This window comes from Salminus brasiliensis, chromosome 15 (assembly GCF_030463535.1).
Source record: "Salminus brasiliensis chromosome 15, fSalBra1.hap2, whole genome shotgun sequence".
Taxonomy (NCBI): Eukaryota; Metazoa; Chordata; class Actinopteri; order Characiformes; family Bryconidae; genus Salminus; species Salminus brasiliensis.
The window spans coordinates 33,483,255-33,509,185 of NC_132892.1; the positions used below are offsets into that span (position 1 = coordinate 33,483,255).

Here is a 25,931-nt window from a genome sequence, read left to right on the forward strand (position 1 = left end):
ACTTCTTTTCCTAAATGAGAACATATAAATGTGTGAGATGCTGATCTGTGAAGCTCTGCTAGAACTGAGATCTTTCTGATTAGAGTCTGATGAAGTTCTTCAGTCAGGTTTAGTGTTGTTATACATGTACCCCTGAGCCTCCCACCTATACAGTTTCTCACTGCAAGTAAGACTCAGGCTGGTTAAACTCCAAATTAACTTTTTAATACAAAATGAAGAGCATGTTTGACAGATGCAGCTTTCAGTTCTCATAATTGAAGAATCTGAACATGATCATCAGCAACCTCTGACCCATAAGGGAGGATGAGCTTTAGTGTGTTTTTAGAACCAATCAGGAACTGTCTGGCCTTATCTGATCATGCTAATGAGACAGATTCTGAGTAATCAGGCAAAACATAAGATGTAGTCAGTGATAATGGAGCAGAAGTCACAACCACATGCCTTCTACCAGTTTAAACTGGAAGATCCTCCTCCAATTCTCTGCATTTTATCTGTGAGTTCAGGAGATGAACATCGCTTAATTAAGGTAGGAAAACACTCTCTGTGCTTCTAGAATTAATAAGTGATGAATTTATTATTTATTAATGGGGAAATTTACTAGGTTAATAAGTGGAGTTGAGCTGTTGGTCTTTAGTGGAAATGTCTACTATAAAACTTCTATTGAGAAACACTCTGGTAGTCAAGTGCACTGATAAAGAGCAAGCCAGACACAGTAATACATTTTAGATTTAGCTGATGTTGCAAATAACAGAAGTCACTGAAGACACTGTTTCCAGTATGTGTGGAGATGTGGACTTCATCAATAGTGGCTAGCTCTCACTGTCAGTTATTTCTATGCTTCAAAGCAATCCTTCGTTATAGCCCCTGATCCCTCAGGTCATACCAGATCATCATGACAGGGTGAGACCTTTGCCATGTCTGTTACCTGATATAAACACAGTTGTGCTCTAAGTGGCCTATTTTTAATGTTTTGTCTATTTCACTGTTAAACTAGCTGGTATGTTAGGTGATGTTTGCTTAACGTATCCAAGTGCAGGATACACACCTATCATCCCTCTGCTGGGATGAAGAGTGAGGTCAGTGATTCCCAACCCTGGTCCTAGAGGACACCCTGCCCTGAACGATTTAGGGGTTTTCCTGTTGTAACAAACCATCTTTCACTCATTAAAAGCTTGTTACTAAGCTGGTTAGCCAGATCAGGTGTGTTGGGAACAGAGTAATCGCTGAAATTTGCAAGGTAGGAGGTCATCCACCACCAGGGATGTGAACCAGGCGCAATTCTAAATGGTTTGTAAATGTTATTAATGGACTCAATCCCATATCAGTGTTTACTATGGTCATTGTATCATAGGACTGGCCACTTCTATAAAGTGTGGGAGCTTCACATTACCTACTATGGGCAAAGCCGGAGAGGGCAAAGAAGGAGTGTGTTAGGCATGTAAATTCCTTGAGGATCTGTTAAAATGTGGGTCTGATATTTGTATTCTTATACCGTTACTTAAGAATCTTGTTTCAGAACTGATCAGGCTGTTAAATTTATGGACTTTTTGTTCTTGAGTGTTACCAGTAATTGCATCCTGAATTTATGAAGGCATGTCTTATTTAGACTTTGATTATATAACACCCACATCCTAGATGTTGTAAAGTGGGACAATGTAAAACTAGCTGTAATTCACAAATAGCAATTTAATATCTTTAAATATTTTGAATAAAAGCTAAAGGTCAGTACTTCATCCACTTCTTAATTTCTTCACTCTTCATTACTAAATTACCTGTGATGGTGTACAGAAGGAAAAATGTAAAAACAAAAGTGTCACTGTCCAAATACTTGTACTTGACTGTATATGTAACAAAAGTATTTAATATGTAATTGTTTCGTAAAAGATTTTGTTTTTGTTTATAAAAGATTTTGTTTATAAAAGATTTTGGAAAGTTTGCTTTAATTGGGTGGTTTTAAGCCTCGTGGCATGGCATGGTATAGCCTACTATAGCCCACATTATTAATTTATACCAAGATAATCACAGATCTCCATTCTGGGGCAACATTAAATATTTTAAACACAACTTTTAAACATATACACATGCAGTAAAATGGGAGTGTTTAATTGTACTGCAATGTAAATCTTGATGTAAAACTTCTCATGTCTCACAGTGTGGCGAAGATATGCCACAAAAAAAGTGAACCACATGTACTTCAACATTTTAAAACCTCAGAGCTGTCACTTGTTGTTCCCACGCTGTAGATGGCCCTCAGTAAAGAGAGGTGAGAGACTGATTTTAAAACATTTTAGTTTTTAGTGAGCGTCAAATATTCCGGGTAAATATGTCTTGTATATTTATAATATATGAACTGCATCACATATAAAATATCATCTTCGGATAAAACAAATTTACAAAAAAAACAACAACAAAAAAAAAAAGTATTTACACAGCCTCTACTTGCTTGATATTTTATAGGCTGTGAAGTCACTCAGTATGGCTCCTCCTCTTCCTCTGGTGTTTCTGCTCATGGTTGTGGGTGAGTCAGCAGATCCTTCTGTAACACCATCACTACACCAGCTCCCTTTATTACCCCTCACAAACCTCTTTCATCATTACTGTAGTGATACACTGCTTAACTGATCATTAAGCTGTTCTTGACTAGAACTAGAGCTGTTCAGAGCTGCTGATTCCTGCTTCTCTCTGGCCCCCTCCCTCACCCTGCTGCAAGACTCTCAGAGCTCTTCTCTCTTTGTGGTTTCTCTCAGAATCAGCTCAGTGTTGTTCAGTAGCTGCTGGAGTTAGAGAGGAGAGAGGTGAAGCTGTAAGATACAGTAACTCTGACTGTCTGATGGGCTCCAGCCTCTGTAATCAGATCTTTACTGCATCATATGTTTCAGGAGCTTCTGGAGCAAAGTGGAGTGTGAAATACAACCAGCAGGAAATCTGTGCTTTAAAAGGATTCACAGTGTTTATGAATGGTACTTTCACACATCCAGAACGTCTTAAAGTAACAGAGACATTCTGGATTCTAGATCCAGTTCAGGGTATGGACTTGACTGATATAAGGACAAGATCAGATTTCTCAGGCAGGTTCGAGTATTTTATGAATGAACAGAAACACTTCTCTCTCAAACTGAGTAATGTAACGAAGGAGGATGAACATGAGTACTGCTTCAGAATCACAACAAACGAGGACAACGAAAAATGGTTTGGTCAACCTGGAACTAAGCTACAAATTACAAGTAAGTAAAATGAGGAAATTGAGGTTTTATTTGAATGTGAAGTACTGTTTATATTCTTGCTTATTTTTCATAATAGTCCTAATTTTAATTAAGAAATCAACCCACTGACAAAATCCTCATGTCTTTTCTATCCTGATCGAATGTTTCTCTCACTGTGTCAGAGCTCCATCTGGAATCCCCTAGAGAAGTTACAGAGGGACAATCAGCAGATCTGACGTGTAAAACCACCTGCAGTCTGAATGAGCCAACATTCATCTGGTTCAAAAATGGACGTCCTTTATCCACAAAGACCATCAAGAACAACCAGCTCCACCTGCAGACAGTCAGCAGTGAGGATGCAGGCAGGTATAGCTGTGCTGTAAGAGGATCTGAACATCTCCCCTCTACTGCTCAAACTCTCAGAGTCAGATGTGAGTAAAGTCCACATTCTTCACTAAACTCTGGGAATGGTTGAACAACACAGTGATATTAGATATTAGCAAGAAACACTAAAGACATATCTGTGTCTAGATCCTCCAAAGAACGTCTCAGTGTCCATCAGTCCCTCTGGTGAAATAGTGGAGGACAGTTCAGTGACTCTGACCTGCAGCAGTGATGCAAACCCACCTGTGCAGAACTACACCTGGTTTAAAGGATCATCATCAGTAGGAAAAGGAGAAACGTACAGCATTCCCAACATCAGCTCTGGGGACAGTGGAGGATACACATGCCAAAGTCGTAATGAACTTGGAGAGAGAAACTCCACTGCTGTCTATTTAAATGTTCTGTGTAAGTTGATTATCAGTCTTTGACTTGATTATTTGATTTCCGGAAACATCAAATCCTCAAAGAACTTTTTTTCATCTGCTGTAGATTCTCCAAGGAATGTCGCAGTGTCCATCAGTCCCTCTGGTGAAATAGTGGAGGACAGTTCAATGAATCTGACCTGCAGCAGTGATGCAAACCCACCTTCGCAGAACTACACCTGGTTTAAAGAAGGTGGAAGCTCACCTGTAGGATCTGGACACACTTACAGCATCATCAACATCACTGCTAACCACACTGGACTGTACTACTGTGAAGCTCTGAATGCAGTTGGAGCTCAGAATGGAAGTGTGAGGATCAGTGTTCAGAGTAGGTGGTGAATAATAGTAAATAGTAAATAGTTCCAGGCCTTAAATAATTACACAGTAAAGTGTCTTCTTCTTAAAAATCTTCTTCCTCAGCTGCCCAGAGTAGGTCTGAAGTTTGGATCGCTGCAGTGGGTTTTCTTCTTCTTCTCCTGCTGATGGTCTTAATTTGCATCTATAGGTCAGTGAAATTCAGTAAAAATTGCTTCTTCAGTGTATGGCATTGTCTGACCACATGATTGAAGTTCTATTGCACTAGAAAATGAGCGCATTGTAAATCCATTAAGAGACAGAGTTCAGTTTGTGTTCTGTCATCCCAGGGTGAGGAAGAGAGACACCAGAGCTGATCATGATGGACTAACTCAGGTAAGATGGCCAGCAGTCAATTTCAGAGTTCCACACGATGTATTTTTGCTTCTGGAAACCACAGACATCATAAATGTCTCCCTTAGGACAACATCCTGTATGCCAATGCTACACCCAGCAGATCCAGACCTGTGGAGACTGCAGTTGATGCTGCCTCTGGACCTCCTGATGATGAAGTCCACTATGCAACAGTCAGGACTCGGCCTGTTATGAACACCAGTGACCAACAGGGGGAGCCTCAGTATGCCAGTGTTACATTCCACCGTCACACTGCTGCTGCGACTGGGTGAGTTTCACCAGAATAAACTTTTTTTACACTAATTACCCAAAACATTATGACCATTAAGTGAATAACATTGATTGTGTCATAACATCAGCACACGTGCAGATCCAAGATAAAATATATTATTCAGACTGAAAATATATAAGTACAACTGAGCGTAGATTCACAATCAGTATAGAAGACAGGTGTTCATGATCTGTTGTCTCATGTTTGTTTCTATTGTTTTCTAGGTCACATACTCAGAAAGTGGAAGATCCTCCAGTGATCTATGGAACAGTCAAATAGCACTGATTAAAGAAAGAGAGTGTGATTTATTCTACATAGTAAATTGTTGCTATACAGACAATTTAATAGGACAAACTGTAATAGAACTGTTATTTTAGTGATTATTCAATAATTATGTTTTTGTTAATCAGGATATTTAAATATTTTGTAGTGTTTTTCTTCATCTCCCTTTATTTCCTACATTCTGCATTAAGAAAACCGTTTTGTCTAAGTCTTTTTTTAATAAATATGAAAAAAGCTGAATTTTGTACTCATTATTTATTTCCATCTAAACATTATGAGATATAAATCAAATGTTTTCTCCTCCATGAAAGGATCTTCCGTCCCTGCCATCATTGAGAATCCCTGCTGAAATCCCACAGGTGACCCACATTTCTTATATAAGGTACCAAACCTGTTATTTCCTCAAATCTCTCAGCTTCACAGATCAATGAGTTAAAGCCACTAATTTCACACAGCAAATAAACAGCGCCCTCCTCCTGTCAGTCCCCAAACTGCAGTCAGAGACAGTCCCAGCAGTGATGACACCTCACTACTGCTTAAAAATACAGTACAGACACTACCCAGACTCCTGAATGCAGACGACAGTACAGCAATAATACAAAAATAGACCTATCGGTGTTCTCTGTGGGTGGGATTTTCATTCTGATTGGTTTGTGTTTGTGCTCAGTAAAACTATCAGTTTTTGTGGTTGGGTTCTTGGTGCTACTTCTCTGAAGTGAATATTTGCAGAGTGGAAAACTCTGATGGTTCAGGCTCTGATTCTGTAAAGATTAACTTTGTGGGATGAAACAATCTGAAATATTGAACTATTTGCTCTTACCTTTAGATTTCATTAGTCAGAAGAAGGGAAATGTTTAGTAATTCAGTAATAGAGCTGGAGCTGCAGTTCAACATTGTTTTGTTTCAGAAGAAAGATCTAAAGGGGCGAATAACAATGACTTCACACATCATGTCCAGATCTCACTCTGTTCTTCAGATGACATGATCTTGCTTAGTCTCCACTGCACACCATCAGCTGGGTGATACTGTACTGAGATCAGCACTGAACATCCCACCAGTGATCATCACTGCTTCATCCAGCAGCAGGAGAGGAGGAGAATCACACAGTGGTCTTCATGGAGCTCATCACAAACATCTCTGAAATCAGACAGAGGAAATGAAGACATCATAGTTTCTCTGATAGATAAAATAAACTTAGTCCATCAGTTCAGTTAAAAAAAGGTCACACGTCCTGTAAGAGGAACCATCAATGTACTGAACTTAGTGTTATCTGTAAGTGGCGGCAGCTTGCAGTTGTTGGAGTGTTAACTACATGCAGTTTAACAGTCCAGCCCTGTCTCTCGCTTGCTGCTGCTGTGTGTCGTAACTGAATGGTAAGAACATTTCTTTCTTTAAAAGAGTTTTAATGAACCATCAAACTCATTATGGACACCAGGTATAGTTTGATAGTATTAGTATTAGATATGGGTGGAAGTTATCTGAAGAATAGGAAAAACATTAAGATAAAAAATCTGGGTTTGCTCTGATCAGAAAATAAAAGGCTGGGCAACCTTAGACATGACTGACATCGCTGTTCACAAATGTTGTGTCTGACTGTGGCTGTTACAATAATGGGTCTTAAACAGAGTCTTGTGCAACTCCATATTTACACAGACTGACCCAGTGTTCTGTTAGGAAAGAACTGGTTGATAGTGTCCAAAACTGGACTCACTTTTGCCTCTGTACTCTACCTCAATGAAGCAGTCGAGATGTGATTGGCCAGGGCTTTACTGTGGCCTTCTTGGGTGCTGCTTGTTTGTGGGTCATTATGATATTTTTAATGTCAGGAAGTAAAACAATGCTTCATTGGGTTCAGGCCAGTTGAGATGGGGGTGACTGACTCGCAACTTTTAAGAACATTCAATTTATTAAGGCCTAAAGATGTTCAAACGATGCTGGTTAAAATAAACATCATATTCTTCGCTTTTTGAGGAAATCATAATTGTAAAGGTAGTATAAATTATATAAAAACAACTAATTGTGTAATAAAATGTGCATAACTATGTAATTAAAGGGTAGTTATGGAAGTTTTTTTAATACACTGATCATTAAGCTGTTCTTGACTAGAACTAGAGCTGTTCAGAGCTGCTGATTCCTGCTTCCCTCCGACCCCCTCCTTCACCGTCTTTGTGGTTTCTCTCAGAATCAGCTTAGTATTGTTCAATAGCTGCTAGACTTAGAGAGGAGAGAAGTAAAGCTCTTCATCACAGGATGAAGAAGAGAGCTGTTGGAAATGAAGGCACTGCACCAAATCAGGTACGTTTACCACATCATTAATAAATACATACAATAATGATAAATAAACAACAATGGTATTTTCCTTTACAGCAGTGTTTCTTAGCACTGTTCCCTTGGATCCAATGTCCTGCACAGCTTCACCTATCCTATGATGAACACATGTAAGATTTGTGGGATGTAGATGTCAAAAGGTGAGAGAGTGCTGTCCAAGGTGCTGTTCTAAGAGTTGACTTGCAGAGCTTATGTTTACAGTCAGTGAATCATGATCAGAATGATTGACCTCCTTCAGTAAAAGTGTTTACAGTGTACCTGTTTGATGAGTGTAGATAATGAACTCCTTCAGTCTGATCACTTCACCTTCTCTAAACGTCCCCTGAACAGAAAGCTGACCCTACTGCTAAAGACGACACATACACAGCTCTTCAGCTCACAGCGAGGTCCTCTGATGAGGTGTACCACACTCTCTCAGTGAGTGTATCTTCTTAAACCCTCCTTCTAGATCTCTAAAGAGTTCCTAATGCTCCAATCACAATGGAGATCTTCATTTCTTCTAATTTTCTGCTTCATTCTGTCTTTCCATAACACAGGCTGGTAAGTCCAGGTCCACTGACGACACCTACACAGCTCTGAACCCTCAGTCCAGGTCCACTGACGACACCTACACAGCTCTGAACCCTCAGTCCAGGTCCACTGACGACACCTACACAGCTCTGGACCCTCAGTCCAGGCCAACTTTTTTTCAGTCTGTGAGAATCCAACACTGAGCCTGGATATTGATCAACTCTGCAGCAGAGGAGAGATTAAGATGTGAGATTATTGTAGCAATAGTATAATATTACCTTTTATTAACTCATATTTACGTGTTTTAAGTGACTTTATCTACTAACAGGATCTTATTGTCATAAATCATTTTTAATTCTCCATAAATTTCAGCTTTGGTCAAGAAATAAAAATCGAAACCATCAAAATGATCTGTCAGTAAAATAAAATACTTCCAGTAGATAAAATGTCTTTAAACATGTAAAATAATTTAGTAAAGTTAAGTTGAATAGTCCTATAATAATCTTAAAACAATGTAAATTGATAAATATCAGATGTTTAGACTAGATTTAGGTGGAGATAGATAGATATCATATAATTTTTGCAGTGTATAAGAATTTAAGGTGTGTGAGCTTCAGTATAGTATAACCCCATCTTATGAGTAGAGTAAAGGTCAGTCAGTGAAGGCAGTCTGTAGAACGAGCAGGAATGCAGGTTTACTCAGTTATGAAACCTGGAAACGTGTGAAAGCTCAGTCCTCAGAGTGGTCATAAATGAGGACCACAATAGCCCAGGTGTCCTAATGTGGGGTCCAACATGTCTTTGAGACCTGAATCCACCACTCTGTCAGAAAAGAGACCAAGCAGAGAAGCCAGTTGTGTTCTATGGTCAGATGTGTAGGCTGGGTATAGTATTAGATGGTTTCCAATCAGGTCCTTGTTCAAAAGACCTAAAGAGGTAATCAGAGAAAGATCAGAGAGTGTGAAGGATTGATGAGAAAGCCTTAAAAGGACTGAGGAAACAGACTGCTCTGATTAATGCAGTGATGGAAAAATTATTTCATAATTAACAGATCTGAAAAATGTATAAAAATAATCAATTATTTTACTAACTTCTTTTAATAAAGTTGGATTTTTGAATGGATGTTTTACAAGACCATGCAAATGACAGATCTTTCTGTTATTGTTATTATTATTATTATTATTATTAGTAGTAGTAGTAGTAGTAGTAGTAGTAGCAGCAGTAGTAGTAGTAGTAGTAGTATTATTATTATTATTATTATTATTGTTGTTGTTGTTGTTGTTATTGTTGTTTTTATTTGTTGTTTTATTCAATTTTATTTTATTCATTTGTTATTAATTCTTAATATTATTTTTCTCCACATTTCTGATATAAACTTATGTGAGGTTCTGCAGGATCTTTTTAAGCTGTTGGGTCTGAATGAGCTGTTCCTCTTGGGTTCAACCTGAATTTATACTATATGAATGAAAACATGAAGAACAGCGCCCTCCTCCTGTCAGTCCCCAAACTGCAGACAGAGACAGTCCCTGCTTATAGAGACAGTACAGACACTACCCAGACTCCTGAATGAAGACGACAGTACAGCAATAACAGCAGATATATGACTTTAATGATCATCAGGTTTGGTGGAAACCTGGTTTATAAAGCAATAATTTCACCTTTAATGAGTTTAGATCTTCTACATCCAGTTCACTGATGGTAAGAAGATGCTGCTGCTGGGCTTGATTTCAGAGCTACAGAGGAACTGACACGTTTTACAGGCCGTCAACTGAAATGTGTGAAAAGACTTCTTTTCCTAAATGAGAACATATAAATGTGTGAGATGCTGATCTGTGAAGCTCTGTTAGAACTGAGATCTTTCTGATTAGAGTCTGATGATGTTCTTTAGTCAGGTTTAGTGTTGTTATTCATGTACCCTTCAGCTTCCCACCTATACAGTTTCTCACTGCAAGTAAGATTCAGGCTGGTCAAACTCCAAATTAACTTTTTAATAAAAAATGAAGAGCATGTTTGACAGATGCAGCTTTCAGTTCTTATAATTGAGGAATCTGAACATGATAATCAGCATCCTCTGACCCATAAGGGAGGATGAGCTTTAGTGTGTTTTTAGCACCAATCAGGAACTGTCTGACCTTATCTGATCATGCTAATGAGACAGATTCTGAGTAATCAGGCAAAACATAAGATGTAGTCAGTGATAATGGAGCAGAAGTCACAACCACATGCCTTCCGCCAGTTTAAACTGGAAGATCCTCCTCCAATTCTCTGCATTTTATCTGTGAGTTCAGGAGATGAACATCGCTTAATGAAGGTAGGAAAACACTCTCTGTGCTTCTAGAATTAATAAGTGATGATTTTATTATAAATTATTTATTATAAATTTATATTTATTATAAAACCTCTATTGAGAAACACTCTGGTAGTCAAGTGCACTGATAAAGAGCAAGCCAGACACAGTAATACATTTTAGATTTAGCTGATGTTGCAAATAACAGAAGTCACTGAAGACACTGTTTCCAGTATGTGTGGAGATGTGGACTTCATCAATAGTGGCTAGCTCTCGCTGTCAGTTATTTCTATGCTTCAAAGCAATCCTCCATTATAGCCCCTGATCCCTCAGGTCATACCAGATCATCATGACAGGGTGAGACCTTTGCCATGTCTGTTCCCTGTTATAAATACTTTAGTTGTGCTCTAAGTGGCCTATTTTGTAATGTTTTGTCTATTTCACTGTTAAACTAGCTGGTATGTTTGGTGATGTTTGCTTAACGTATCCAAGTGCAGGATACACACCTATCATCCCTCTGCTGGGATGAAGAGTGAGGTCAGTAATTCCGAACCCTGGTCCTGAAGGACACCCTGCCCTGAACGATTTAGGGGTTTTCCTGTTGTAACAAACCATCTTTCACTCATTAAAAGCTTGTTACTAAGCTGGTTAGCCAGATCAGGTGTGTTGGGAACAGAGTAATCACTAAAATATGCAGGGTAGGAGGTCATCCACGACCAGGGATGTGAACCAGTCGCAATTCTAAATGGTTTGTAAATGTTATTAATGGACTCAATCCCATATCAGTGTTTACTATGGACATTGGATCATAGGACTGGCCACTTCTATAAAGTGTGGGAGCTTCACATTACCTACTATGGGCAAAGTCGGAGATGGCAAAAAAGGTGTGTGTTTGGCGTGTAAATTCCTTGAGGATCTGTTAAAATGTGGGTCTGATATTTGTATTCTTATACCGTTACTTAAGAATCTTGTTTCAGAACTGATCAGGCTGTTAGACATATGGACTTTTTGTTCTTGAGTGTTACCAGTAATTACATTCTGAAGTAAAGCCTCTGCATTTATGTTTATGAAGGCATGTCTTATTTAGACTTTGATTATATAACACCCACATCCTAGATGTTGTAAAGTGGGACACTGTAAAACTAGCTGTATTTCACAAATAACAATTTAATATCTTTAAATATTTTGAGTAAAAGCTAAAGGTCAGTACTTCATCCATTTCTTAATTTCTTCACTCTTCATTACTAAATTACCTGTGATGGTGTACAGAAGCAAAAATGTAAAAATAAAAGTGTCACTGTACATATACTTGTACTTGACTGTATATGTAACAAAAGTATTTAATATGTAATTGTTTCGCATTTTGTTTACAAAGGATTTTGCAATGTTTGCTTTAATTGGGTGGTTTTCAGCCTCGTTGCATGGCATAGAATAGCCTACTATAGCCCACATTATTAATTTATACCAAGATAAACACAGATCTCCATTCTGGGGCAACATTACATATTTTAAACACAACTTTTAAACATATACACATGCAGTAATCCAGGTATATGAGTTATTATACTGTTTAATTGTGTAAATAAATGGGAGTGTTTAATTGTACAGGAATGTAAATATAAAAAAAAAAAATGTATGGATGATTATATATATATATATGCGCAAGTCTGCTTGTTGATGTCACTCAGATTGACTTCTCATGTCTCACAGTGTGGCGAAGATATGCCACAAAAAAAGTGAACCACATGTACTTCAACATTTTAAAACCTCAGAGCCGTCACTTGTTTTTTCCACACTGTAGATGGCCCTCAGTAAAGAGAGGTGAGAGACTCATTTTAAAACATTTTAGTTTTTAGTGAGAGTCAAATATTCCGGGTAAATATGTCTTGTATATTTATAATATATGAACTGCATCACATATAAAATATCATCTTCTAATAAAAAACACTTGCAAAAAAAAAAAACATTCAAAAACAAAAGTATTTACACAGCCTCTACTTGCTTGATATTTTATAGGCTGTGAAGTCACTGAGAATGGCTCCTCCTCCTTCTCTGGTCTTTCTGCTCATGGTTGTGGGTGAGTCAGCAGATCCTACTGTAACACCATCACTACACCAGCTCCCTTTATTTCCCCTCAAAAACCTCTTTCATCATTACTGTAGTGATACACTGCTGAACTGATCATTAAGCTGTTCTTGACTAGAACTAGAGCTGTTCAGAGCTGCTGATTCCTGCTTCTCTCCGACCCCCTCCCTCACCCTGCTGCAAGACTCTCAGAGCTCTTCTCTCTTTGTGGTTTCTCTCAGAATCAGCTCAGTGTTGTTCAGTAGCTGCTGGAGTTAGAGAGGATAGAGGTGAAGCTGTAAGCTACAGTAACTCTGACTGTCTGATGGGCTCCAGCCTCTGTAATCAGATCTTTACTGCATCATATGTTTCAGGAGCTTCTGGAGCAGAGTGGAGTGTGAACTACAAGCAGCAGAAAATCTGTGCTTTGAAAGGATCCACAGTGTTTATGAATGGCACTTTTACACTCCCAGAAGGTCTTACAGTGATGGAGACATTTTGTATCAAATTTCCAGATCCGTGTGTGGAACTGACTGATCTAAGTAAAGACCCTGATTACTCAGGCAGGGTCCAGTGTTCAACTGATGAACAGAAACACTTCTCTCTCAAATTGAGTAATGTAATGAAGAAGGATGAACATGATTACGGATTTAGAATCACAACAGATGTGGAGAAAGACAAATGGGTGGGAAAACCTGCAGTTAAACTCAAAGTTACAGGTAAATTTTCATTGCATATAATCTCATCTTTGACATTTTTAAGGACACTACCTGCTGTTCTTTATACTTAACCTCTTAAAAATTTCTTTTTGTGAGCGAGAGAGAGAGAAAGAGAGAGAGAGAGAGAGAGAGAATATGGCACTTTGCACATGAATGTCTAGCAACTTTGGACATTTCTTTAAAGATCTTCCTGTCTTAGAGCTCCATGTGGAATCTCCTGGAGAAGTAACAGAGGGACAATCAGCAGATCTGACGTGTAAAACCACCTGCAGTCTGACTGATCCAACATTCATCTGGTACAAACATGGACGTCCTTTAACCACAAAGACCATCAAGAACAACCAGCTCCGCCTGCTGACAGTCAGCAGTGAGGATGCAGGCAGGTATAGCTGTGCTGTAAGAGGATCTGAACATCTCCCCTCTACTGCTCAAACTCTCAGAGTCAGATGTGAGTAAAGTCCACATTCTTCACTAAACTCTGGGAATGGTTGAACTACACAGTGATATTAGATATTAGCAAGACACACTAAAGTCATATCTGTCTCTAGATCTTCCAAAGAGTGTCTCAGTGTCCATCAGTCCCTCTGGAGGAATAGTGGAGGACAGTTCAGTGAATCTGACCTGCAGCAGTGATGCAAACCCACCTGTGAAGATCTACACCTGGTTTAAAGGATCATCATCAGTAGGAAAAGGAGAAACTTACAGCTTTCCCAACATCAGCTCTGAGGACAGTGGAGGATACACATGCCAGAGTCGTAATGAACTTGGAGAGAGAAACTCCTCTGCTGTCTATTTAAATGTTCTGTGTAAGTTTATTATCAGTATTTGACTTGATTATGTGATTTCCTGAAACTTCAAATCCTCAAAGAACTTTTTTCATCTGCTGTAGATACTCCAAGGAATGTCTCAGTGTCCATCAGTCCCTCTGGAGAAATAGTGGAGGGCAGTTCAGTGACTCTGAACTGCAGCAGTGATGCAAACCCACCTGTGCAGAACTACACTTGGTTTAAAGAAGGTGGAAGCTCACCTGTAGGATCTGGACACACTTACAGCATCATCAGCATCACTGCTAACCACCCTGGACTGTACTACTGTGAAGCTCTGAATGCAGTTGGAGCTCAGAATGGAAGTGTGAGGATCAATGTTCAGAGTAGGTGGTGAATAATAGTGTAAATAGTTCCAGTCTTTAAATAATGACACAGTAAAGTGATGAAGATGATCTTCTTCCTCAGCAGCTCAGAGTAGGTCTGCAATTTGGATCGCTGCAGTGGGTTTTCTTCTACTTCTCCTGCTGATGGTCTTAATTTGCATCTACAGGTCAGTACAGTTCAGCTCTAACTCTTCTGTCAGTAAACCAAAACATTCATAATTCACATATAGTAAATCTAATATGGTTTTATTTGGTGTACCTTAATCACAGGATGAAGAAGAGAGCTGTTGGAAATGAAGGCACTGCACCAAATCAGGTAAATTTACCACATCATTAATAAATACATACAATAATGAGGGTCACCAGAAGGTGGCAGTAATTTCCTGTACAGCATTGTTTCTTAGTGCTGTTCCTGTGGATCCACTGCCCTGCACAGCCTCATCATCCTATGATGTAACACATCCGGATCCAGGTCTCTACTTCATGAGCTGGATCAGATGTGTTGGGTCCGGGGATTCTAGAGAAGGTGCAGGTCAGTGGGTCTCCAGCAGAAGAATTAAAACACTACCTTTGTAAACCACTGTAATACCACACTATATCCTCTAGATGGCAGTGTACCTGTAAGGTTTGTGGGATGTAAATGTGGAAAGGTGAGATGTCCAAGGTGCTGTTCTAAGAGCTGACCTGCAGAGCTTCTGTTTACAATCAGTCAGTCGTGATCAGAATGATTGACCTCCTTCAGTAAAAGTGTTTACAGTGAACCTGTTTGATGAGTGTAGATAATGAACTCCTTCAGTCTGATCACTTCACCTTCTCTAACCGTCTACTGAACAGAAAGCTGACCCTACTGCTGAAGATGACACGTACACAGCTCTTCAGCTCACAGCGAGGTCCTCTGATGAGGTGTACCACACTCTCTCAGTGAGTGTCTCTTTTTAAACCCTCCCTCAAGATCTCTAAAGAGTTCCTAATGCTCCAAAGACGATGGAGATCTTCATTTCTTCTCATTCTGTCTGTACCTCACACAGGCTGGTCAGTCCAGGTCCACTGACGACACCTACTTATCTCTGAACCCTCAGTCCAGGCCATCTTTTTTTCAGTCTAAGAGAATCCAACACTGAGCCTGAATATTGATCACATCTACAGCAGAAAGAGAGAGATTTAGATGTGAGATTATTGTAGTAATAGTATATTTTCTTTCTATTAACTCATGTTTACTTGTTTTAAGTGATTTTATATACTAACAGAATCTTATTTCATTGTCATAAAAATGTGCTTAATTCCAGAAATAAAAGCTATCTAAGATTTGGTCAAGAAATAAAGCTTGAAACCAGCAAAATGATCTGCCAGTAAAATAAAATATTTCCAGTAGATAAAATGTCTTAAAGTGTGTAAAATAATTTTGTAAAGTTAAGTTGAATAATCCTATAATAATCTTAAAACAATGTAAAATGATAAATATCAGATGTTTAGACTAGATTTAGGTGGAGTTCTCTTGCTAAGATATCATATTATTTTTGCAGTGTATTAGAATTTAAGGTGTGTGAGCTTCAGTATAGTTCAGTGAAGGCAGTCTGTAGAACGAGCAGGAATGCAAGTTTACTCAGTTACGAAACCTCCTTTTCTGGAAACGTGTGAAAGCTCAGTCCTCAGAGTGGTCATAAATGAAGACCACTACAGCCCAGGTGTCCCAATGTAGGGTCCAACATGTCTTTGAGACCTGAATCCACCACTCTGTCAGAAAAGGAGACGAACCAGAGACACCAGTTAGTTAGAAAGAGGTCAGAGCGTACGATGAATTGATGAGAAAGGCCTTAAAAGTACTGAGGAAACAGACTGCTCTGATTAATGCAGTGATGCAAAACAAAAATTGTCTTTTATGATTAACAGATCTGAAAAATATATAACAATAATCAATTATTTTACTAACTTCTTTTAATAAAGTTGGGTTTTGAATGGATGTTTTACAAGACCATGGAAATGACAGATCTTTATTTTATTATTATTATTATTATTATTACATATTGATGTTATTTATTGTTTTATTAAATTTTATTGTATTCATTTGTTATTAATTCTTAATATTATTTTTCTCCACATTTCTGATGTGTGAGTTTCTGCAGGATCTTTTTAAACTGTTGGGTCTGAATGAGCTGTTCCTCTTGGGTTCAACCTGAATTTATACTTTATGCAATGCAGAAAACATGAAGAACAGCGCCCTCCTCCTGTCAGTCCCCAAACTGCAGACAGAGACAGTCCCAGCAGTGATAACGTCACACCTCAGTACTGCTTATAGAGACAGTACAGACACTACCCAGACTCCTGAATGAAGACGACAGTACAGCAATAACAGCAGATATATGACTTTAATGATCATCAGGTTTGGTGGAAATGTTTATAAAGTAATAATTTCACCTTTAATGAGTTTAGATCTTCTACATCCAGTTCACTGATGGTAAGAAGATGCTGCTGCTTGGCTTGATTTCAGAGCTACAGAGGAACTGACACGTTTTACAGGCCATCAACTGAAATGTGTGAAAAGACTTATTTTCCTAAATGAGAACATATAAATGTGTGAGATGCTGATCTGTGAAGCTCTGCTAGAACTGAGATCTTTCTGATTAGAGTCTGATGATGTTCTTTAGTCAGGTTTAGTGTTGTTATACATGTACCCCTGATCCTCCCACCTATACAGTTTCTCACTGCAAGTAAGATTCAGGCTGATCAAACACCAGATAAGCTTATTAATAAAAAATCAAGAGCATGTTTGACAGATGCAGCTTTCAGTTCTCATAATTGAGGAATCTGAACATGATCATCTGCAACCTCTTACCCATAACGGAGGATGAGCTTTAGTGTGTTTTTTAGAACCAATCAGGAACTGTCTGGCCTTATCTGATCATGCTAATGAGACAGATTCTGAGTAATTAGGCAAAAAATAAGATGTAGTCAGTGATAATGGAGCAGAAGTCACAACCACATGCCTTCTGCCAGTTTAAACTGGAAGATCCTCCTCCAATTCTCGGCATTTTATCTGTGAGTTCAGGAGATGAACATCGCTTAATGAAGGTAGGAAAACACTCTCTGTGCTACTAGAATTAATAATTGATGAATTTATTATTTATTAATGGGGAAATTTACTAAGTTAATAAGTGGAGTTGAGCTGTTGGTCTTTAGTGGAAATGTCTACTATAAAACTTCTATTGAGAGACACTCTGGTAGTCAAGTGCACTGATAAAGAGCAAGCCAGACACAGTAATACATTTTAGATTTAGCTGATGTTGCAAATAACAGAAGTAACTGAAGACACTGTTTCCAGTATGTGTGGAGATGTGGACTTCATCAATAGTGGCTAGCTCTCACTGTCAGTTATTTCTATGCTTCAAAGCAATCCTCCGTTATAGCCCCTGATCCCTCAGGTCATACCAGATCATCATGACAGGGTAAGAACTTTGCCATGTCTGTTCCCTGTTATAAATACTGTAATTGTGCTCTAAGTGACCTATTTTTAATGTTTTGTCTATTTCACTATTAAACTAGCTGGTATGTTTAGTGATGTTTGCTTAACGTATGCAAGTGCAGGATACACACCTATCATCCCTCTGCTGGGATGAAGAGTGAGGTCAGTGATTCCCAACCCTGGTCCTGAAGGACACCCTGCCCTGAACGATTTAGGGATTTTCCTGTTGTAACAAACCATCTTTCACTCATTAAAAGCTTGTCATTAAACTGATTAGCCAGATCAGGTGTGTTGGGAACAGAGTAGTCACTAAAATATGCAGGGCAGGAGGTCATCCACCACCAGGGTTGTGAACCAGTCCCAATTCTAAATGGTTTGTAAATGTTATTAATGGACTTAATCCCATATCAGTGTTTACTATGGACATTGTATCATAGGACTGGCCACTTTTATAAAGTGTGGGATCTTCACATTACCTACTATGGGCAAAGTCGGAGAGGGCAAAGAAGGCGGGTGTTAGGCATGTAAATTTCTTGAGGATCTGTTAAAATGTGGGTCTGATATTTTCATTCTTATACCGTTACTTAAGAATCTTGTTCCAGAACTGATCAGGCTGTTAGACATATGGACTTTTTGTTCTTGAGTGTTACCAGTAATTACATTCTGAAGCCTCTGCATTTATGTTTATGAAGGCATGTCTTAATTAGACTTTGATTATATAACACCCACATCCTAGATGTTGTAAAGTGGGACAATGTTAAACTAGCTGTAATTCACAAATGGCAATTTCATATCTTTAAATATCTTAAATAACAGCTAAAGGTCAGTACTTCATCCATTTCTTAATTTCTTCACTCTTCATTACTAAATCCCCTGTGATGGTGTACAGAAGCAAAAATGTAAAAATAAAAGTGTCACTGTCCAAATACTTGTACTTGACTGTATATGTAACAAAAGTATTTAATATGTAATTGTTTTCCATTTTGTTTATAAAGGATTTTGGAATGGTTGCTTTAACTGGGTGGTTTTCAGCCTCGTAGCATGGCATAGTATAGCCTACTATAGCCCACATTATTAATTTAAACCAAGATAATCACAGATCTCCATTTTGGGGCAGCATTAAAAATTTTAAACACAACTTTTAAACATATACACATGCCATAATCCAGGTATATGAGTTATTATACTGTTTAATTGTGTAAATAAATGGGAGTGTTTAATTGTACTGGAATGTAAATATGTAAAAAAAATGTATGGATGATATATATATTGACTTATATAGACTTGAGCACACACACACACACACACACACGCACACACACACACACACATATATATATATATATATATATATATATATATATATATATATATATGTGTGTGTGTGTGTGTGTGTGTGTGTGTGTGTGTGTGTGTGTGCTCAAGTCTGCTTGTTGATGTCACTCAGATTGACTTCTCATGTCTCACAGTGTGGCGAAGATATGCCACAAAAAAAGTGAACTACATGTACTTCAACATTTTAAAACCTCAGAGCTGTCACTTGTTGTTTCCACACTGTAGATGGCCCTCAGTAAAGAGAGGTGAGAGACTCATTTTAAAACATTTTAGTTTTTGGTACGAGTCAAATATTCCGGGTAAATATGTCTTGTATATTTATAATATATGAACTGCATCACATATAAAATATCATCTTTGGATAAAACAGAAACTTTATGTTCTTACAAAAGTATTTACACAGCCTCTACTTGTTTGATAATTTTATAGGCTGTGAAGTCACTGAGAATGGCTCCTCCTCTTCCTCTGGTCTTTCTGCTCATGGTTGTGGGTGAGTCAGCAGATCCTACTGTAACACCATCACTACACCAGCTCCCTTTGTTTCCCCTCACAAACCTCTTTCATGATTACTGTAGTGATACACTGCTTAACTGATCATTAAGCTGTTCTTGACTAGAACTAGAGCTGTTCAGAGCTGCTGATTCCTGCTTCTCTCCGACCCCCTCCCTCACCCTGCTGCAAGACTCTCAGAGCTCTTCTCTCTTTGTGGTTTCTCTCAGAATCAGCTCAGTGTTGTTCAGTAGCTGCTGGAGTTAGAGAGGAGAGAGTTGAAGCTGTAAGCTACAGTAACTCTGACTGTCTGATGGGCTCCAGCCTCTGTAATCAGATCTTTACTGCATCATATGTTTCAGGAGCTTCTGGAGCAGAGTGGAGTGTGAACTACAACCAGCAGGAAATCTGTGCTTTAAATGGATCCACAGTGTTTATGAACGGATCTTTTGCACATCCAGAAGGTCTTAAAGGTCTCAAAACATTTTTTATCATAATCCCAGATCCGTGGGTGGAGCCGACTAATCTAAGTCAAGACGCCAATTACTCAGGCAGGGTCCAGTGTTCAACTGATGAACAGAAACACTTCTCCCTCAAATTGAGTAATGTAATAAAGAAGGATGAACATGATTACGGATTTAGAATCACAACAGAGGAAGAGAAAGTCAAATGGTTGGGACAACCTGGAGTTAAACTCAATGTAACAGGTACATTTTCATATCATCTTGTCTTTGACATTTTTGAGAACACTAACTGATTGATTGTTGCATCTGTTTGTCCATGCTGCTCTTCATATTAACCTCTTAAATATTTCTCTTTGTGTGTGTGTGTGTGTGTGTGTGTGTGTGTGTGTGTGTGTGAGTGTGTGTGTGAGAGCGCAAGAGAGAGAGAGAGAATATGGCACTTTGCACATGAATGTCTAGCAACTTTGGACATTTCTTTAAAGATCTTCCTGTCTTAGAGCTCCATGTGGAATCTCCAGGAGAAGTGACTGAGGGACGAACAGCAGTTCTGACGTGTAACACCAACTGCAGTCTGACTGATCCAACATTCATCTGGTTCAAAAATGGACGTCCTTTAACCACAAAGACCATCAGGAACAACCAGCTCCACCTGCAGACAGTCAGCAGTGAGGATGCAGGCAGGTATAGCTGTGCTGTAGGAGGATCTGAACATCTCCCCTCTACTGCTCAAACTCTCAGAGTCAGATGTGAGTAAAGTCCACATTCTTCACTAAACTCTGGGAATGGTTGAACTACACAGTGATATTAGATATTAGCAAGACACACTAAAGTCATATCTGTCTCTAGATCCTCCAAAGAGTGTCTCAGTGTCCATCAGTCCTTCTGGTGGAATAGTGGAGGACAGTTCAGTGAATCTGACCTGCAGCAGTGATGCAAACCCACCTGTGCAGAACTACACCTGGTTTAAAGAAGGTGGAAGCTCACCTGTAGGATCTGGACACACTTACAGCCTCATCAACATCACTGCTGACCACACTGGACTGTACTACTGTGAAGCTCAGAATGCAGTTGGAGCTCAGAATGGAAGTGTGAGGATCAGTGTTCAGAGTAGGTGGTGAATAATAGTGTAAATAGCTCCAGTCTTTAAATAATGACACAGTAAAGTGATGAAGATGATCTTCTTCCTCAGCAGCTCCGAGTAGGTCTGCAGTTTGGATCGCTGCAGTGGGTTTTCTTCTTCTTCTCCTGCTGATGGTCTTAATTTGCATCTACAGGTCAGTGAAATTCAGTAAAACTTGCTCCTTCAGTGTATGCCATTGTCTGACCACATGTTTGAAGTTCCAATGCACTAGAAAATTAAAGCATTGTAAATCCAGTAATGAGACAGAGTTCAGTTTTTGTTCTGTCATCCCAGGGTGAAGAAGAGAGACACCAGAGCTGATCATGATGGACTAACTCAGGTAAGCTAGCCAGCAGTCAATTTTAGGAATCGACACAATGTATTTTTGTATCTGGAAACCACAGGAAATATAAGAGAGATTTTCACTTAATCTTCAGAAATGAGATGTTTAGTAACTTCATTATAAATGTCTCCTCAGGACAACATCCTGTATGCCAGCGCTACACCCAGAGGATCCAGGCCTGTAGAGACTGCAGTTGATGCTGCCTCTGGACCTCCTAAAGATGAAGTCCACTATGCAACAGTCAGGACTCGGCCTGTTGTGAACACCAGTGACCAACAGGGGGAGCCTCAGTATGCCAGTGTTACATTCCTCCGCCACACTGCTGCTGCGACTGGGTGAGTTTCACCAGAATAAACATTGATTATGTCATAACAGCAGCACATGTGCAGATCTAGGATAAAATATATTATTCAGACTGAAAATATATAAGTACAACTGAGCATAGATTCACAATCATTATAGAAGACAGGTGGTCATAATCTTTTGTCTCATGTTTGTTTCAATTGTTTTCTAGGTCACATACTCAGGAAGTGAAAGATCCTCCAGTGATCTATGGAACAGTCAAATAGCACTTATTAAATAAAGAGAAAGATAGATAGATAGATAGATAGATAGATAGATAGATAGATAGATAGACAGATAGATAGACAGATAGATAGACAGATAGATAGATGTGGGAGGTTTGATCGCTTGCAAATTAGGCCTAACTTTTATTAATTTCACTCTTTTCTTCAGTTTATTGAAATTCGGCATCTGAGTGTCTCCTAAACTGATGGAGAACTCTGAGGATTCTGAGACTGTATTTATGCGTGATTTATTCAATATAGTAAATTGTTGCTATGCAGTACATTTAATAGGACTGATTGAACAGGCCATTATGATTCATGTTGCCACACAGCAAGAGACGAGCACTTTAATTTTAGTGATTATTTAATTATTTTCTTTTTGTTAATCAGGATATTTAAAGATTTTGTAGTGTTTCCCTGTTGTTCTTCATCTCCCTTTATTTCCTACATTCTGCATTAAGAAGACTGTTCTTGTCTGATAGCTTTTTTAATAAATTTGGAAAAAGCAATTTTGAACTTATTATTTATTTCAGTATAATTAATTATGAGATATAAATCTAAAGTTTTCTCTTCCATAAATGGATCTTCTATTCCTGCCATCAATGAGAAACCCTGCTGAATTCATGCAGGTGACCCACATTTCTTATAGGAGGTACCAAATCTTTTCTTTCCTCAAATCTCTCAGCTTCACAGACCAATGAGTTAAACCCACTAATTTCATACAGCAAATAAACAGTGCCCTCCTCCTGTCAGTCCCCAAACTGCAGTCAGAGACTGTCCCAAGCGTGATGACACCACACCTCACTACTGCTTAAAGAGACAGTACAGACACTACCCAGACTCCTGAATGCAGACAACAGTACAGCAATAATACAAAAAATTAACCTATCAGTGTTCTCTTTGGGTGGGATATTTATTCTGATTGGTTTGTGTTTGTGCTCAGTAGAACTATCAGTTTTCTGGCTGGGTTCTTGGAGCTACTTCCCTGAAGTGAATTTTTGCAGAGTGGAAAACTCTGGTGGTTCAGGCTCTGAGCCCTCTGTAAAGATTAACCTTGTGGGATGAAACAATCTAGAATATTGAACTATTTGTTCCCACCTTTAGATTTCATTGATCAGAAGAAGGGAGATGTTCAGTAATTCAGTAATAGAGCTGGATCTGCAGTTCAACGTTGTTATGTGTCAGAAGAAAGATCTAAAGGATGGACAACCGTGACTTCACACATCACGTCTGGTCCAGATGTCCAGATCTCACTCTGTGATGACACTCACACTCAGATGACATGATCATGTTTAGTCTTCACTGCACACCATCAGCTGGGTGATACTGTACTGAGATCAAGTTGGTGGATGCTTTAGTCCATGTCTGGGAGGAGATCCCTCAGGAGACCATCTGCCACCTCATCAGGAGCATGCCCAGGCATTGTAGGAAGGTCATACAGGCCCTCCACCTCCACACACAATAAGCCTCATTTTGACTTGTTTTAAGGACATTACATCAAAGTTGGATCAGCCTGTAGTGTGTTTTTCCACTTTAATTTTGTGTGTGACTCCAAATCCAGGCCTCCCTCCATTGGTTAATAAATTTGATTTCCATTGATGATTTTTGTGTGATTTTGTTGTCAGCACATTTAACTTTGTACAGAACAAAGTATTCAATGAGAGTATTTCATTCATTCAGATCTTGGATGTGTTATTTGAGTGTTCCCTTTATTTTTTGAGCAGTGTAGATTCTCTGATAGATAAAATAAAATCTGTCTATCAGTTCAGTTAAAAAAGGCCACACATCCTGCCCACAGCCAAGGCTACAAGAAGATTGCCAACACCCTGAAACTGAGCTGCAGCACAGTGGCCAAGATCACCCAGCATTTTAAAAGAGCAGGGTCCACTCAGAACAGACCTCGTGTTGGTCGTCCAAAGAAATTGAGTGCACATGCTCAGTGTCACATCCAACGGCTGTCTCTGAAAGATAAGTGCAGAAGTGCTGTCAGCATTGCTGCAGAGATTGAAGAGGTGGGAGGTCTGCCTGTCAGTGCTCAGACCATATGCCACGCTACATCAAATTGGTCTGCATGGCTGTCACCCCAGAAGGAAGCCTCTTCTGAAGTCTGTACACAAGAAAGCCCGCAACCAGTATGCTGAACACATGTCAACAAAGGACCTGGATTACTTGAACCATGTCCTATGGTCTGATGAGACCAAGATTAATTTGGTTTGGTTCAGATGGTCTCAAGCATGTGTGACGGCAATTAGGTGAGGAGTACAAAGATAAGTGTGTCATGCCCACAGTCAAGTATGGTGGTGGGAATGCCATGATCTGGAGCTGCATGAGTGCAGCAGGTGTTGGGGAGTTACATTTCATTGAGGGACACATGAACTCCAATATGTACTGTGAAATACTGAAGCAGAGCATGATCCCCTCCCTCCGGGAACTGGGTCGCAGGGCAGTGTTCCAGCATGATAATGACCCCAAACACACCTCTAAGATGACCACTGCTTTATTGAAGAGGCTGAGGGTAAAGGTGATGGACTGGCCAAGCATGTCCCAAGACCTAAATCTAATAGACCATCTTTGGGGCATCCTCAAGCGGAAGGTGGATGAGTCTCGGATATCCGCCAGCTCCATGATGTCATCATGGAGGAATGGAAAAGCATTCCAGTGGCAACCTGTGAAGCTCTGGTAAACTCCATACCCAGGGCAGTTTAGGCAGTTCTGGAAAATAATGGTGGCCACACAAAATATTGACACTTCAGGAACTTTTACTAAGGGGTGTACTCACTTTTCTTGCCAGTGGTTTAGACATTAATGGCTGTATATTGAGTTATTTTGAGGGAAGAATACATTTACACTGTCAAATAAGCTGCACACAGACTACTTTTCATTGTGTCAAAGTGTCATTTTATCAGTGTTGTCCCATGAAAAGATGTACATAAATATCTGCACAAATGTGAGGGTTGTACTCACTTTTGTAATACACTGTATGTGAATCCCAGACACTGCTCATATTTGAAGAAATTACTATTATTATTATTTTTTTTTACATTAAAATGTTATTTTAAAAACAGAAATAGCTTTGCTTTCCTGATCTGATGGTTCTTTTATTGTCTTAGAACTACATCTGAAATCCCCTGGAGAAGTGACAGAGGGATGAACAGCAGTTCTGACTTGTAAAACCACCTGCAGTCTGACTGATCCAACATTCATCTGGTTCAAAAATGGACGTCCTTTAACCACAAAGACAATCAAGAACAACCAGCTCCATCTGCAGACAGTCAGCAGTGAGGATGCAGGCAGGTATAGCTGTGCTGTAAGAGGATCTGAACATCTCCCCTCTACTGCTCAAACTCTCAGAATCAGATGTGAGTAAAGTCCACATTCTTCACTAAACTCTGGGAATGGTTGAACTACACAGTGATATTAGATATTAGTAAGAGACACTAAAGTCATTGGACTGTATTACTTTGAAGCTCTGAATGCAGTTGGAGCTCATGAAGAATGGAAGTGTGAGGATCAGTGTTCAGAGTAGGTGGTGAATAATAGTTTAAATAGTTCCAGTCTTTAAATAATGACACAATAAAGTGATGAAGATCATCATCTTCCTCTTTTGCAGCTCAGAGTAGGTCTGCAGTTTGGGTTGCAATGGGAGGAAGAGGAGGAGGAGGCCTTCTTCTGATTACTGTCCTTTTCTGTATCCACATGCCAGTACAGTTCAGCTCTAACTCTTCTCTCAGTAAACCACAACATGCATAAATCACATATAGTAAATCTAACATGGTTTTAATTTGGCGTACCTTAATCACAGGATGAAGAAGAGAGCTGTTGGAAA

The 25,931-nt window shown here is 39.1% G+C and overlaps 2 protein-coding genes and 1 long non-coding RNA gene across 3 annotated transcripts in view; 2 read left to right on the forward strand and 1 right to left on the reverse strand.

The window, feature by feature from the left end:
* LOC140536241 (sialoadhesin-like) overlaps positions 1-21,194 on the forward strand; it is a 58,413-nt gene extending 37,219 nt beyond the window's left edge. Inside the window, 9 exon segments of the mRNA XM_072657964.1 lie at positions 2,153-2,189; positions 2,458-2,518; positions 2,880-3,224; positions 3,386-3,634; positions 3,735-3,992; positions 4,077-4,337; positions 13,727-13,984; positions 14,068-14,328; positions 20,923-21,194. Of these exon segments, the coding sequence (XP_072514065.1) occupies positions 2,153-2,189; positions 2,458-2,518; positions 2,880-3,224; positions 3,386-3,634; positions 3,735-3,992; positions 4,077-4,337; positions 13,727-13,984; positions 14,068-14,328; positions 20,923-21,194 (2,002 nt within the window).
* LOC140535569 (hemicentin-1-like) overlaps positions 1-25,931 on the reverse strand; it is a 195,170-nt gene that overhangs the window by 131,280 nt on the left and 37,959 nt on the right. The gene's annotated exons all lie outside the window — the stretch shown is intronic.
* LOC140536136 (uncharacterized) lies at positions 21,286-21,708 on the forward strand. Its single transcript, XR_011977583.1, has 3 exons — positions 21,286-21,350; positions 21,491-21,536; positions 21,675-21,708. It is a non-coding gene; the product is annotated as an uncharacterized lncRNA (long non-coding RNA).